Here is a 12,040-nt window from a genome sequence, read left to right as displayed (position 1 = left end):
CTCTGTTGTCTCTTCTCCATGGCTGTTTATGTATTCTTGTTTGTTGTTTTTTGTGCTCAGGCACCTCTTGAGGCAGACCTGTCATCTAAAGTAGGGGTCCTTCAATTAGACAGTGGCCCGCTGAATGATCTTCAGCTGCGAGAGCAGCGGATTACACAGCTCAGTAACAAGGTAGCGATACCAGACTGTTCCTCCTTCCTGTCACCCATAGCCTCTTGTCCATGTCTTAGCAACCCTACCTACAATCATTCTGTTCTCCTACTACGCTATCTCACAACTACCTCTGATCACCCTCTCTGACTTACAGTACTAAATGACATGGTTGAATGAAAGGTACTTCATTTCATGATTATGGATTACATGATTACATATTTCATATGTCTCCCCCTCTGGCTCTTCATTTCATTTCTCTTGCATGCCCCTTTTCCATTTTCTTTCATAATTTCTTCTCTGCTTCTTCTTCGTTCTTCTGTCTTTTGGTTTTGTGTGTGTGTGTGTACAGTCTGCTGAGCCCGTTGCTGTCCCTCCCTCCCCTCAGCTCTCGCAGGTGTTTGAGGAGAACCGCCATCTCTCCTCCCAGTTCCAAGGCAGTTCCCAGAGGCTGGACGAGGCCGAGAGCCGCTGCACTGCCCTCCAGAGGCAGCTCCAGGAACTGCATGAAGACAAGCGCAAGGTCAGCACGCCCTTGGATATCACTCAGCTCTGATTCATTCACTATCCCTAGTTGATACATGCTGAACATGTTTTTAAAGATAATGTGTCCACTATGGCACAGAGGAACTAGATGTACACATTGACATCTCTGGAACGATTTAAGACTGCACTATAGTGATTTCCACAATGTTTAGTGATTTTGACTATTTCTTGTGGCCCTCAGAGGACAGGGGAAGTGGACAGTGCCCCCGGAGCTCCTCAGCAGCACAGTGGCCCTTCAGAGAGCGAGAGCCTCAGGGTGGATTTTAAAGAACTTCAGCACAGGTACCAGTTCTCAACCCCACGACACCCCCCTTTAAAAACACACACGCATACAGTACACACACACACGTTCTCTCTATCAGTGACCAGAACACACACGCGTTCTCTCTACCAATGACCAAAACACACACACGTTCTCTCTACCAATGACCAAAACACACACACATTCTCTCTACCAATGACCAAAACACACACACGTTCTCTCTACTAATGACCAAAACACACACACATTCTCTCTACCAATGACCAAAACACACACACGTTCTCTCTACCAATGACCAAAACACACACGCAAACAAAAGGAACAATAACAAACAGAACAGACACAACAAACCCATTCAACACCACACAGCCCCAGCCCATGATAACGCAAGCATGTCCGACATGCTAACGTGTCCTTTCTTTGTGTCTGTCAGACTGGATGAGGAGCAGCTGTATAGGGTGGCTGTGGAGGAGCAGCTAATGGCTGCCCAGGACCGCCTCAAACTGTAAGAGACTTATCACAGCTCAGTGTCACCTGTCACATGACAGAGGTCATCCTCTGCCTTCCACTACAGCTCTACACTCACTGACACAGTGGGATTCTAATGAGGAATGAGCATGTCAGCTCGCTGCTGTGACTGTCAGGTTCTATAGAGATACTCTGCTCTGAGATGTGTAGAGGTACTGTGTTGATAACGGGATTATTGGCCTCAAGTCATCGTTTGGCATGTTTGTGTTGGAACTTTCCTGTGTGTGTCAGACAGTATTTAATCAGTCTCTCTCTCCTCGCTCACCTGCTGTAGGATCAACCAGGGTGAATGGCAGTCGGCCCATGAAGGGCAGTTCTCTGCTTCTGAGACAGCTGTCCTCATTGGGCCACCAGAAGGCTCTGTCACCCGTGTAAGTACCGACCAACACAGGATACATTTCTGAAGATGAAATGTCCATTCACCATTGCCATGTAAGAATGGTCTATTACTACTACTACCTCCGCCTCCTGTAACTGTCTATACTTCTCTCTCTCCCTCTCTCCCCCTCCATCAGATTCGGAGCAGCAGCGGGCCAGGCCTGATGAGAATGCTGCGTGTGACCTTCTGCTCTCGCCAGCGCACACCCCTGCTGGTGTCCCTCTACCTGCTCACCGTGCACGTCCTGCTACTGCTCTGCCTGGGGGGTTACGTTTAGGGCCCCCTCTACCCCTTAGAGACGGAGAGAGATGGAGAGATAACGGACATGTGACACAGACCCACCCACCCCCTCTCCAAGACAGATATCATATTACTGTTACATTCAATACTGTAGAATAGGAGAAGACTCGTCACACACACACACACACACAGACCATGCACTTTTGATACAACAACAAAAATAACGGAGATGTGTCTTAGCCTATTAACCAAAGTGAATCGTTTTTTTAATATACTGGGAGTCAAAAACACCCTCTGCCATCATTGATTTGATTCCATATTTAATATGTTACCGTTAGCGTACATGATCAGTCAAATGTTATTGTAGAGGAAATGAGAAGCAGTATTGCACTACCTCAGAACTGTTGTTTATTAGACTTCTAGAAAGGGACAAGGATATTATGCAGCTTTAAATGTACACGGGGAACTAACATGAAATGACACTATACAGTAGATCTACACGGTGTTTAGCTTTTCAGCCAGTTTATATTAGTGGTGGTTCAGGTGCCTTTAAATGAGGAGAATAAAGGGTCACTTCATGTCTGGATGGAGTGAGGGTTAGGATCTGTGGACCTGTTCCCATCTCTCTTACTCTCCTATGTTCTCACGTACAATGGACACCAACTGAAACGTGTACAACCTGCTATGACTACATTCCCACAACGATCTATTTATTTTCTTCCTTATTTTTTCCTCTCTTCATTTTCTCTTTAATTAAAGAGAGAGCACCGTCATTGGCATATTTGACTCCTGTAGTATTTGTATGTCGTATGTACGGTATGTATGTACTGGATGTGGGTTATCCAATCAATTCCCCAATTTCTGCCATTGGTGCACAGATGAGGGTTTTATTCTATTCATTTTATGGCAGATTCATTTGACATTCTGGTGTAATGTTGTCCATTCCAGATGAAATCGTGTTGGTGTTTTTTCTGCGACACTACAAATAATGTCCATCCAATCTATGATTCCTATAATTTAGCATTATTTATTGCTTACGCATTCAAACCGCATAATCTACTACAATGTATGGTGAACACAATACTGCTGGGAAAAATGACTACTCAAAAACGTATTCTTGTTGTCTGTTGTCCCACTACACATCTTGTAACTCACTTGTCCTCTGTTAACTTCTATTGTAAATGACCTTGTACTGTGCTGTATAGATTGAATTGTCATGATGATGATACGTGTTTTTCAGCACAGCCCACTGAGAAGTATAGGGCTAGATGTGTACCAGTTATTTTCAAAGGGGACTAGTTAGAACAAAGCAGGTGAAAAGATAAGACAAATATTGGATAAAGACAAGTGATTTATGACCTGATGAAAATAACTGGTGCAAAGTAAATCTAGTCCTTTAAGTGTCGAATCTCTGTATGATCAGTGTTGGTTACTCTTGGGCTATTTTTTAAATGAAATATATTGGGAAAACAAATGGATGTTTTATTACGGAATGAGAATCTGTGATTTTACTAATTAACAAACATGATCGTTTTGAGTTGTGTCCAGCTTTGATACAGTAGCAAGTCCGTAGCTACTTGCATATCATCGGCCACGCGCATTATTTCCTATATCAACAGTTTGCGCGACTCTCTCCTCTCGCTGGTTTAGACTTGTGAAGATATACATTTGTGACATTATTACATCAAGGAAAGTTGTCTGGCAACGCAAAGGTACGTGTAATTACCATGAAATAATGTTTATTTGTTTGAATGAAGTATTTATCACCGTGATATTAGAATTTCTAAACGTGTCTTTCAGGAAGTTGTAGTTTAGTTCTGTACTGATCTCATCGGCTACCGTTATGTTATATTGTTTCAAAGTTGAATCAACGGAAGGTCTAGCCTACTTGGAAGATATAAATAGTTACTGTGTAAATTATAGCCAACTTATGTTTAGTTTTACTAGTAAGTGCACTTTCAGACAATGCACGCATTATCACGCATCAAACAGGTGACTTAATATCAGCCAGATGGTTCCTTTTATCACCGTTATTCTTTTATTCAATATTTTTGTATTACCTTGTTACCAAACCAAAATGCCAAAAGCATGTCCCTCAAATGTACAACCTTGTGATATATGCACAAATACCAGACTTTGAATGTGTAACTGACTGCAGTTTGTGTGGTACAATCAGGTAGCTGTCCCCAGCTGTAAGATACCCACCACTTCCATGAGGTTACTTTGTGTTTTGTTAAACTATTAATTAATGATGATAGTGTGTTATTTTATGATGAGAACACTGCAGCTCAGTGCTGTATAAATAACTCCACTTCCGTTTTTGTGACCTCAGCAGAATGAGACTATATACTTGTGGTTAGCTGTCAGTTTTTCCACTGACAAAGGGGAAATGTTAAATGCCTTGAAGCTTATTTGTATTTGCAGGTACAGGTGATTGTTCACAAGGTACATGCAGTGTTCACTAAAGCAGTGTTTCTCAACTTGTTTTTACACCAGGGACCAACGAGCTGTCGTCCCTCTTGTGTTTACACTATACTTAGACTTACAATACAAATCTTCTGTTTTGTTTCTCTTCCTAGATGTGGAAGTCAGTGGTGGGACACAACGTGAGCTTAAAGGTTGCAGAGGGGGACGACTGGGAGACCGACCCTGACTTTGAGGTTAGCTGCTGGGATGGAGGAAGCGAGGGTCCTCACGGAGCTAGTGTATTTACTAAGGCACTCTCTAATTCATATTTTCTCCCAGTGGAATTCATGTTTTGTTTATGCTTGGTGCGTAACCGCCTCAGTCCTGTTTTCAACGACACCTTGGTCTTCAGACTACAGTTAGGTGATGAGAAGGACTTGGGTTCTGTGTTTCAGAATGATGTGTCAGAACAGGAACAGAGATGGGGGGCCAAGACCATTGAGGGGTCTGGTCGAAAAGAACACATCAGGTAACCATTGAACAGTAACTGGGGGTGGGTGGTCAGCCTGAGATGACCAGACCAGAAGTTACACATCAAAGACAGATCACAGTATGATTGGTGTATTATGCCGTTGGAGAGCTATGGGGGATGGTTAGCTCAGCTGTGTATTGTTGCTTTAGCTCTGTAGAAACAGGAAAAGGAAGTGAAAACAGTGTGTAGGCTGTCAAGCAGTGAGTCTTACCAAATATGGGTTGGTGACTGAGTAAATCTAAGGGTTAGCCACAGACTAGTGTAACTATGTAGTCCCGTGGTCAGCAGATAATGTAAAATGGGAATAAAGATATGGAACAAAGTTCTGGTGTGTGTGTGTATGCGTGCATGTGTGTATTTCCCGTGTGGCTCAGTTGGTAGAGCATGGTGTTTGCAACGCCAGCGTTGTAGGTTCGATTCCCACGGGGGACCAGTACGGGGAAGAAAAAAAAATATGTATGAAATGTATGCATTCACTACTGTAAGTCGCTCTGGATAAGAGCGTCTGCTAAATGACTAAAATGTAAAAATGTAAAATGTATTTCCATGCGTGTGTGTGATCCCTGCCCAGTGTATCAGAGCTGAGACAGAAGGTGTCCCAGGAGCATGAGGTGGGGAAGCAGAAGGAGCGAGCGGAGGCTCCCAAGGCCTCTTACGGTTACGGAGGGAAGTTTGGAGTGGAGAAAGACCGCATGGACAAGGTTAGGTTATAACATGTCATCATGTGATGTTCATACACTACATGACCAAAAGTATGTGGACACCTGCTCGTCGAACATCTCTTTACAGAATCATGGGCATTAATAGGTGGTTGGTCCCCCCTTTGCTGTTATAACAGCCTTCACTCTTCTGGGTAGACTTTCCACTAGATGTTGGAATATTGCTGTGGGGACTTGCTTCCATTCAGCCAAAAGAGCATTAGTGAGGTCGGGCACTGATGTTGGGTGATTAGGCCTAGCTCGCAGTCGGTGTTCCAATTCATCCCAAAGGTGGGGTTGAAGTCAGGACTCTGTGCAGGTCAGTCAAGTTCTTCCACACCAAAAGGAAAGGGCCTTCCCCAAACTGTTGCCACAAAGTTGGAAGCACAGAATCGTCTAGAATTTCATATGCTGTAGTGTTAAGATTTCCCTCTACTGGCGCTAGAGGGAAAACATCCCCAGACCATTATTCCACCTCCACCAAACTTTACAGTTGGCACTATGCATTGGGGAAGGTAGCGTTCTCCTGGCATCTGCCAAACTCAGACTCGTCCGTCAGACTGCCAGATGGTGAAGCGGGAATCATCACTCCAGAGAACGCGTTTCCACTGCTCCAGAGTCCAATGGCGGCGAGCTTTACACCCCTCCAGCCAACGCTTGGCATAGTGCATGGGGATCTTAGGCTTGTGTGCGGCTGCTCGGCCATGGAAACCCATTTTATGAAGCTCCGGATGAACAGTTATTGTGCTGATGTTGCTTCCATAGGCAGTTTGGAACTCTGCGGTCCCGTTCGGTGAGCTTTTGTGGCCTACCACTTTGCAGCAGAGACGTTGTTGCACCTAGAAGTTTCCACACTCACTTTAACAGCACTTACAGTTGACTGGGGCAGCTCTAGCAGAGCAGAAATTTGACGGACTGACTTGTTGCAAAGGTGGCATCCTATGATGGTGCCACGTTGAAAGTCACTGAGCTCTTCAGTAAGGCCATTCTACTGCCAATATTTGTCTATGGAGATTGCATGGTTGTGTGCTTGATTTTATACACCGGTCAGCAACAGGTGTGGCTGAAATAGCCAAATCCACAAATTTGAAGGGGTGTCCGCATACTTTTGTATATATAGTGTATTTCGCTCATAAGGTCTTCAGTCGAATGCAAATAACACACCAAGCATAAGGCTTCCTCTAGTGCAGTGCTGCTCACCCCAAAACGTATGCTGTCAGACAGTACAGTTGTGTGTGCTGACCTATTGCAACTTTTATGGACAGTTTATCAAAAGCTTGTTTCCTGTGTTGATGTATTATGTGTGTGTAATTACCCAGGGGGCAGTGGGGCATGGCTACGTGGCACAGGTGGAGCAGCACTCATCCCAGACTGATGCAAAGAGAGGATTCGGGGGGAAATTTGGAGTGCAGAAAGACCGTGTGGATAAGGTGAGGAAACTATACACTTACTGACAAATACAAAGATATCACAGGATTTGATGAACAGGGTGATCGTTCTGGTGATGAACATTCCTTCTCTCTTCCTGTAGTCTGCCATGGGTTTTGAATACAAGGGAGAGGTGGAGCAGCATGCATCTCAGAAAGGTACAGGCTTAAGGAAGTCTAATACACATACTTTCTGATTTCCAAGTAAGTCGACTGCATGTTGTTATCCTACCCAGCTACTCCTGGCATACCTCTCACCCTGCTTTTATCTTTCAGACTATTCAAAGGGTTTTGGAGGGAAGTTTGGGGTGGAGAAGGAGAAAGTGGACAAGGCTGCCTTGGGATATGACTACAAGGGAGAGACAGAGAAGCACCAGTCTCAGAAAGGTTAGAGTGGTACTGTACTTTGGGCTGTTTGTAGGTACAAACGTTTCATATTAGATTTATAATTCATATTTGAAACAACCTCATCCTTCACTTTCCCTCACCAGACTATTCAAAGGGTTTTGGAGGGAAGTTTGGGGTGGAGAAGGAGAAAGTGGACAAGGCTGCTTTAGGTTACGACTACAAGGGCGAGACAGAGAAGCATGAGTCACAGAAAGGTCAGTTACTCACAGTTGTAACCACAGTTGTGTTTGTAAAAGTCAAGGACCATGTCCACATTAAACTGACCTTTGATCTCCACGTTCAGACTATGCCAAGGGCTTTGGGGGACGCCATGGCATTCAGACAGACCGCATGGATAAAGTGAGTCTTTCTTGATCCTCAAGACTCAGGATGACAGTAATTCTTGACGCATTTTACATTGACCTGTACAAACACACTCAGGTTATGACGTTTACTCATTGATTGGAATTATGGTTCCCCAATCCCCATTCACTCTATAGAGTGCAGTGGCCTTCACAGACATGGAATCCCCTACCTCTGCCTATGAGAAGACACTACCATTGGAGGCATGTAAGTATGCGCTTTATAGTTCCTCATAGAAGGGCTAAAGTTGTTCTGCTTGCTAAACATTTAGTTCTCAAGTTCAAAGAGGAAAATACGATTTTTGCTTTTCTGGTCTGTCTGTGCAGCAAGCGCAGGGGCAGGCAACCTGAAGGCTCGCTTTGAGAACTTGGCTCGGTCATCAGACGAGGAGAACAGAAAGCGAGCGGAGGAGGAGAGAGCCAGGAGACAAGCTAGAGAGAAGAGAGAGCAGGAGGAGGCACGACGCAGACAACAGGTACTGCAATAAAAATGTTACTCCAATAAACATGCACACACTGACAGAGCGGTATGTATCTCTTGTAGGAACAGAACAGCAGGGAGGAGGAAGCAGAGCAGCATCAGCCTCCACCTGTTGAAGAGCAGAGACCTCCACCTATTGAAGAGCAGAGACCTCCACCTGTTGAAGAGCAGAGACCTCCCCCTTTTCCAGAGGCCAACAGGAAGCCCCAACCACCACAGCTGCCCACTGCCAGGGCATTGCCTCAGATACCAAGAGATGATCCTGAGCCAGTGGTAAATATCTGATTTCATTCAATGCAACTCACTGATGACATAAAAACTGCCATTTCTTCTTCACTGCAACGTTATAAAATGATTTGGTGAAATGCACACCTACTCCTTTTCTGTGGTCTCAGGAGGAAGAGGAGGAGGAGGAGCCAGACTATGACCAGCCCCCGTGCCTGCCCCCACGGTCAAGTGACCTGCTGGAGGCGGAGCCACCTCAGGAGCAGACCCCATCAGAACCAGAGCAGGAGGATGAGGGAGAGTATGAGGATATCGCACCAGTACCTTTCCCAGAACCTGATCCAGGTCAGTGTGCCACACCCAGTGGGGTAGAGGGGTTGGGTAACCCATTACTGTGTCATATCAAAGACTGACCCTTCCATGTGTTCTCTCTACAGCTGTGGATAATGACTATGAGGACCTGACATGCGGTCAGACAGCAGTGGCCATTTATGACTACCAAGGAGGTAGGTAGCCTACTGTATCAATGACTGCGTTGTGATATATCGTTGTGTCATACTGTGATGTTGTTTCTTCCATTGTGGATTAATACAGAAATCAATGCTAAACATTGCTCAACACAGAAGTCTATAAACCCTTTCGGAGACAAAATCCTAAACTAATGTTATTCTCACACATGAAGAGGCAGATGATGAGATCTCCTTCAACCCGGATGATGTCATCACCAACATAGAGATGGTGGACGAAGGCTGGTGGAAGGGACAGTGTCATGGACGCATTGGACTTTTCCCTGCTACATTTGTGAAAATGATGTAGTGAGCGTGCCTATACAGTCTCCAACACACAGACATATACCTGAGCCCATAGGACCTGTGGGTCTTTTCACAGGGGGAACATCAGCATATTGATCCTATCTGACAGGTATAGTTTGATTGTGCCATGGGAGCATCTCAATTGCATACTCCTCGATCCTCACTTTCTTAATACCCATTGGAGGAGGTCAGAGGGGAGGGACCTCTGGCTTTCTCATCCACTGGGTTTTGAGGTAAGGAGAAGACGCAAGGAGTATACAATTGGGATTCTCCTCATGTGTTTTCTAGTCAATTGATTCATATCCGGCCAGTAGTCATGATATATAACGGATAGTCATTGTGCTTCATATTGCTCAGGGTGGGATGCAGGCCTTCCCCTTATAAACGCTGATTGCTAAATGTTCCAGAATATTCTCATACACTTGCAATTAACAGGATTATGTAAGACATTTAGCTATGGAATGTTTTGTTTAAAAACAATTAACTACAGAGAATTGTATTTTGGCTATTGATGGAATCCTTAACTTGAATTACATTGTCATACTTTGGAAAAGCATAATATCTGAAACACCAGGTTAAAAAGGTTCTTTCTAGAATCAACTGCATGTAATCAATAAAATGTATTAATGTACAGAAACACATTTATTTACTCCGTGACAGCCAGAAGATTATATGGACAGTTTGTTGCATGTATAATGAATGTCTTTGTGATGGGCTAGGCTACAGGAAGAGGAGCAAATCAAACAGGAATGGAGCTACCAACAACAGGTAGTAGCATTATTGGGGTAAAATGTAAAGAATCTACCATCTTCTGTATACCACAGCAATAAGAAAACATGGCTTTCATTCAAGTGAAGTATGTCAATGCAGTATTATACTGCCCAACAACACACAACTCTGTTGTTTCCTTTCATACATTAAAATGAGCTTACAGACAATGGGTTGCACAATATAGATCCTTTGCCTCATATCACCATTTAACTTGAACACAAGGCACGCAACTCAAGTCCACAAAGATCATGTATCAATGCTCATGTGTGTGTCACAGGTTCTAAGTCAGAAGTCCTTTGGTTTTCTCCAGGCTACCAGGCAATGCCCTTCTTTTTTTTGTTGGCCTTTCCTCCTGATTTCTTTGTCATGCGTTTGCCTTTCAGTTTCTTGGCCTGTCGTTGGCTCATCCATGTTGGGTACTGTCCGTGCTCGTCCAATTGGGTCGTCTTACTGCGCTTGCTGTCCATGTCCATCTTTCCATCTGCAATGCAAAAACAAAAGGTGTCAAAATTCAGACATCGGAAACGATACAACATGCTTGATCTGTGTGTGATCTCACCATCTACTTCCTCTCCCTCCATGTCTACATCCACTTTCTTCTCTTTTATCTTGTCAGCTGACACCACTGTAGCTATGTCCTGAATGTCATTCATGGAGATCTCTCCTGTGCCACCGTGGGCTAAGGCTTGCTTCAGCCGAGCCAGTTCCTTAGGGGCGTTCTTCGCTCTCTTCACTGCACGCATCTTCCTCTTCCATTTGCTTCGCAGACTTTTGGCCATTTTAAGGTTTTCTGAAAGACAGGGTTACATAATGGAAACACTGATCCACTTGCATAAGACATCCCGGCTGGCTTTAACTATAGTTCAGTGACAGTCTCTGCAGAGCCTAGCCATACATACGAGTGAGTTCTTGGCTCATGTAAACAACACTCATGCCATCAACTCCCATCACGCCACGTCTAGCCCAAATCCCCCTCAATCATAAATCGAGGTTGTTGTATAATTAATCATGATGAACTGTCGTTAAACTGTCAATGATTTTAATGCCTTAAAATGTGCAAGACTCAACATAAACAGGCAAGTTTGCTAGCTTTTGGCTAATGTGGCTAATAGCTAGCTACATTGCTAAAGAAAACGGATTGTTTTAGAACAATCGATCGGCCTATCCCATTCAATGTTTTTGTACTTCAATAACTAGTATTCGGTATACTCAATTTACTCCTATTGATGGTATTGTAAATAATAAAAGACTGTTAATTAACATACATAGACGCAGATGTATCTTCCGTACAGTTGATAAGCAGGCAGCACACACGTGTTAGTATTTTTGACAACCGTAAAGCATGTCAGACAGTCGTAATGTTGGACACATTTGCGACAATTTACGTCCTCTTCATTTACTATCATACTGTGAACTAGTATTTATTTAATCGAAAACCTATAACCTACATATTTAGTGTGAAACATTATCAGTGGTGGATAACTGACGAACTGTCTGTCTTCTGCACTTTATTCTCAATTTATCGATACGCATTGTCAGCTATTATGGTGCAGTTCGCAGTTCTTCCAGGAGATGGCGAGCTCATTCTATACTGCAAGCCAAAGCGAACTAAGTCTCATTGATGATCATCCAATTATCCACAAATTCACATCTGCTCCAGAACAAATGTGTTGAACCACTTTAACCTCTGTCTGCAAAAACAAATGGCAAACAAAAAGCAAAGTGTGAGTACAGTAAATTAGAAATTATATGTTATACCATCACAACAATTGAATGATCTACAACCATTCAGGATAAATACATTATTGTTGGCATGGCATGGTTGAAATGTCTT

At 43.8% G+C, this 12,040-nt stretch overlaps 3 protein-coding genes across 10 annotated transcripts in view; 2 read left to right on the top strand and 1 right to left on the bottom strand.

Annotated features, from left to right (window-relative positions):
- The window catches only part of LOC106609404 (golgin subfamily B member 1), a 38,707-nt gene extending 35,124 nt beyond the window's left edge, over nucleotides 1–3,583 (top strand). For 4 of the 5 annotated variants that reach the window (XM_045722139.1, XM_045722137.1, XM_045722138.1 and 1 more), the window contains 6 exons: nucleotides 61–171; nucleotides 503–673; nucleotides 878–978; nucleotides 1,392–1,463; nucleotides 1,761–1,857; nucleotides 2,002–3,583. In XM_045722139.1, coding sequence (XP_045578095.1) covers nucleotides 61–171; nucleotides 503–673; nucleotides 878–978; nucleotides 1,392–1,463; nucleotides 1,761–1,857; nucleotides 2,002–2,142 — 693 coding nt within the window. In that variant the 3' untranslated portion in view covers nucleotides 2,143–3,583. The remainder of the gene's footprint in view (nucleotides 1–60; nucleotides 172–502; nucleotides 674–877; nucleotides 979–1,391; nucleotides 1,464–1,760; nucleotides 1,858–2,001) is intronic. The other variant, XM_045722140.1, reaches the window with a different exon arrangement.
- On the top strand, nucleotides 2,197–10,072 carry hcls1 (hematopoietic cell-specific Lyn substrate 1). 4 transcript variants are annotated; one of them, XM_014208163.2, is made up of 15 exons: nucleotides 2,197–3,817; nucleotides 4,685–4,765; nucleotides 4,967–5,040; nucleotides 5,615–5,744; nucleotides 7,061–7,171; nucleotides 7,273–7,327; nucleotides 7,445–7,555; nucleotides 7,660–7,770; nucleotides 7,860–7,915; nucleotides 8,056–8,125; nucleotides 8,245–8,393; nucleotides 8,462–8,671; nucleotides 8,809–8,968; nucleotides 9,061–9,129; nucleotides 9,306–10,072. In XM_014208163.2, the coding sequence occupies exons 2-15, from the start codon at nucleotides 4,685–4,687 to the stop codon at nucleotides 9,437–9,439; spliced, it is 1,521 nt and encodes a 506-aa protein (XP_014063638.1). In that variant the 5' UTR covers nucleotides 2,197–3,817; the 3' UTR covers nucleotides 9,440–10,072.
- On the bottom strand, nucleotides 10,059–11,588 carry LOC106609405 (protein LLP homolog). The gene is made up of 3 exons (XM_014208200.2): nucleotides 11,472–11,588; nucleotides 10,766–10,996; nucleotides 10,059–10,687 (listed from the first exon to the last, which is right to left on the bottom strand). The coding sequence occupies exons 2-3, from the start codon at nucleotides 10,983–10,985 to the stop codon at nucleotides 10,518–10,520; spliced, it is 390 nt and encodes a 129-aa protein (XP_014063675.1). The 5' UTR covers nucleotides 10,986–10,996; nucleotides 11,472–11,588; the 3' UTR covers nucleotides 10,059–10,517.
- Between the last annotated feature and the right edge of the window lie 452 nt (nucleotides 11,589–12,040).

This window comes from Salmo salar, chromosome ssa07, assembly GCF_905237065.1.
Source record: "Salmo salar chromosome ssa07, Ssal_v3.1, whole genome shotgun sequence".
Taxonomy (NCBI): Eukaryota; Metazoa; Chordata; class Actinopteri; order Salmoniformes; family Salmonidae; genus Salmo; species Salmo salar.
Note: the sequence above shows the minus strand (reverse complement) of the source record. Positions and strands in the feature narration are given on the sequence as shown.

Bases quoted from the DNA above. Each gene is read 5' to 3' on its own strand.
- hcls1 (XM_045721355.1), top strand. From the start codon at position 4,685: ATGTGGAAGTCAGTGGTGGGACACAACGTGAGCTTAAAGGTTGCAGAG. The intron at 4,766-4,966 runs GTTAGCTGCTGG...TCTGTGTTTCAG, and splicing joins AGACCGACCCTGACTTTGAG to AATGATGTGTCAGAACAGGA. The intron at 9,130-9,305 runs GTAGGTAGCCTA...TCACACATGAAG, and splicing joins CATTTATGACTACCAAGGAG to AGGCAGATGATGAGATCTCC.
- LOC106609405 (XM_014208200.2), bottom strand. From the start codon at position 10,985: ATGGCCAAAAGTCTGCGAAGCAAATGGAAGAGGAAGATGCGTGCAGTG. The intron at 10,688-10,765 runs GTGAGATCACAC...TTTGCATTGCAG, and splicing joins GGAGGGAGAGGAAGTAGATG to ATGGAAAGATGGACATGGAC.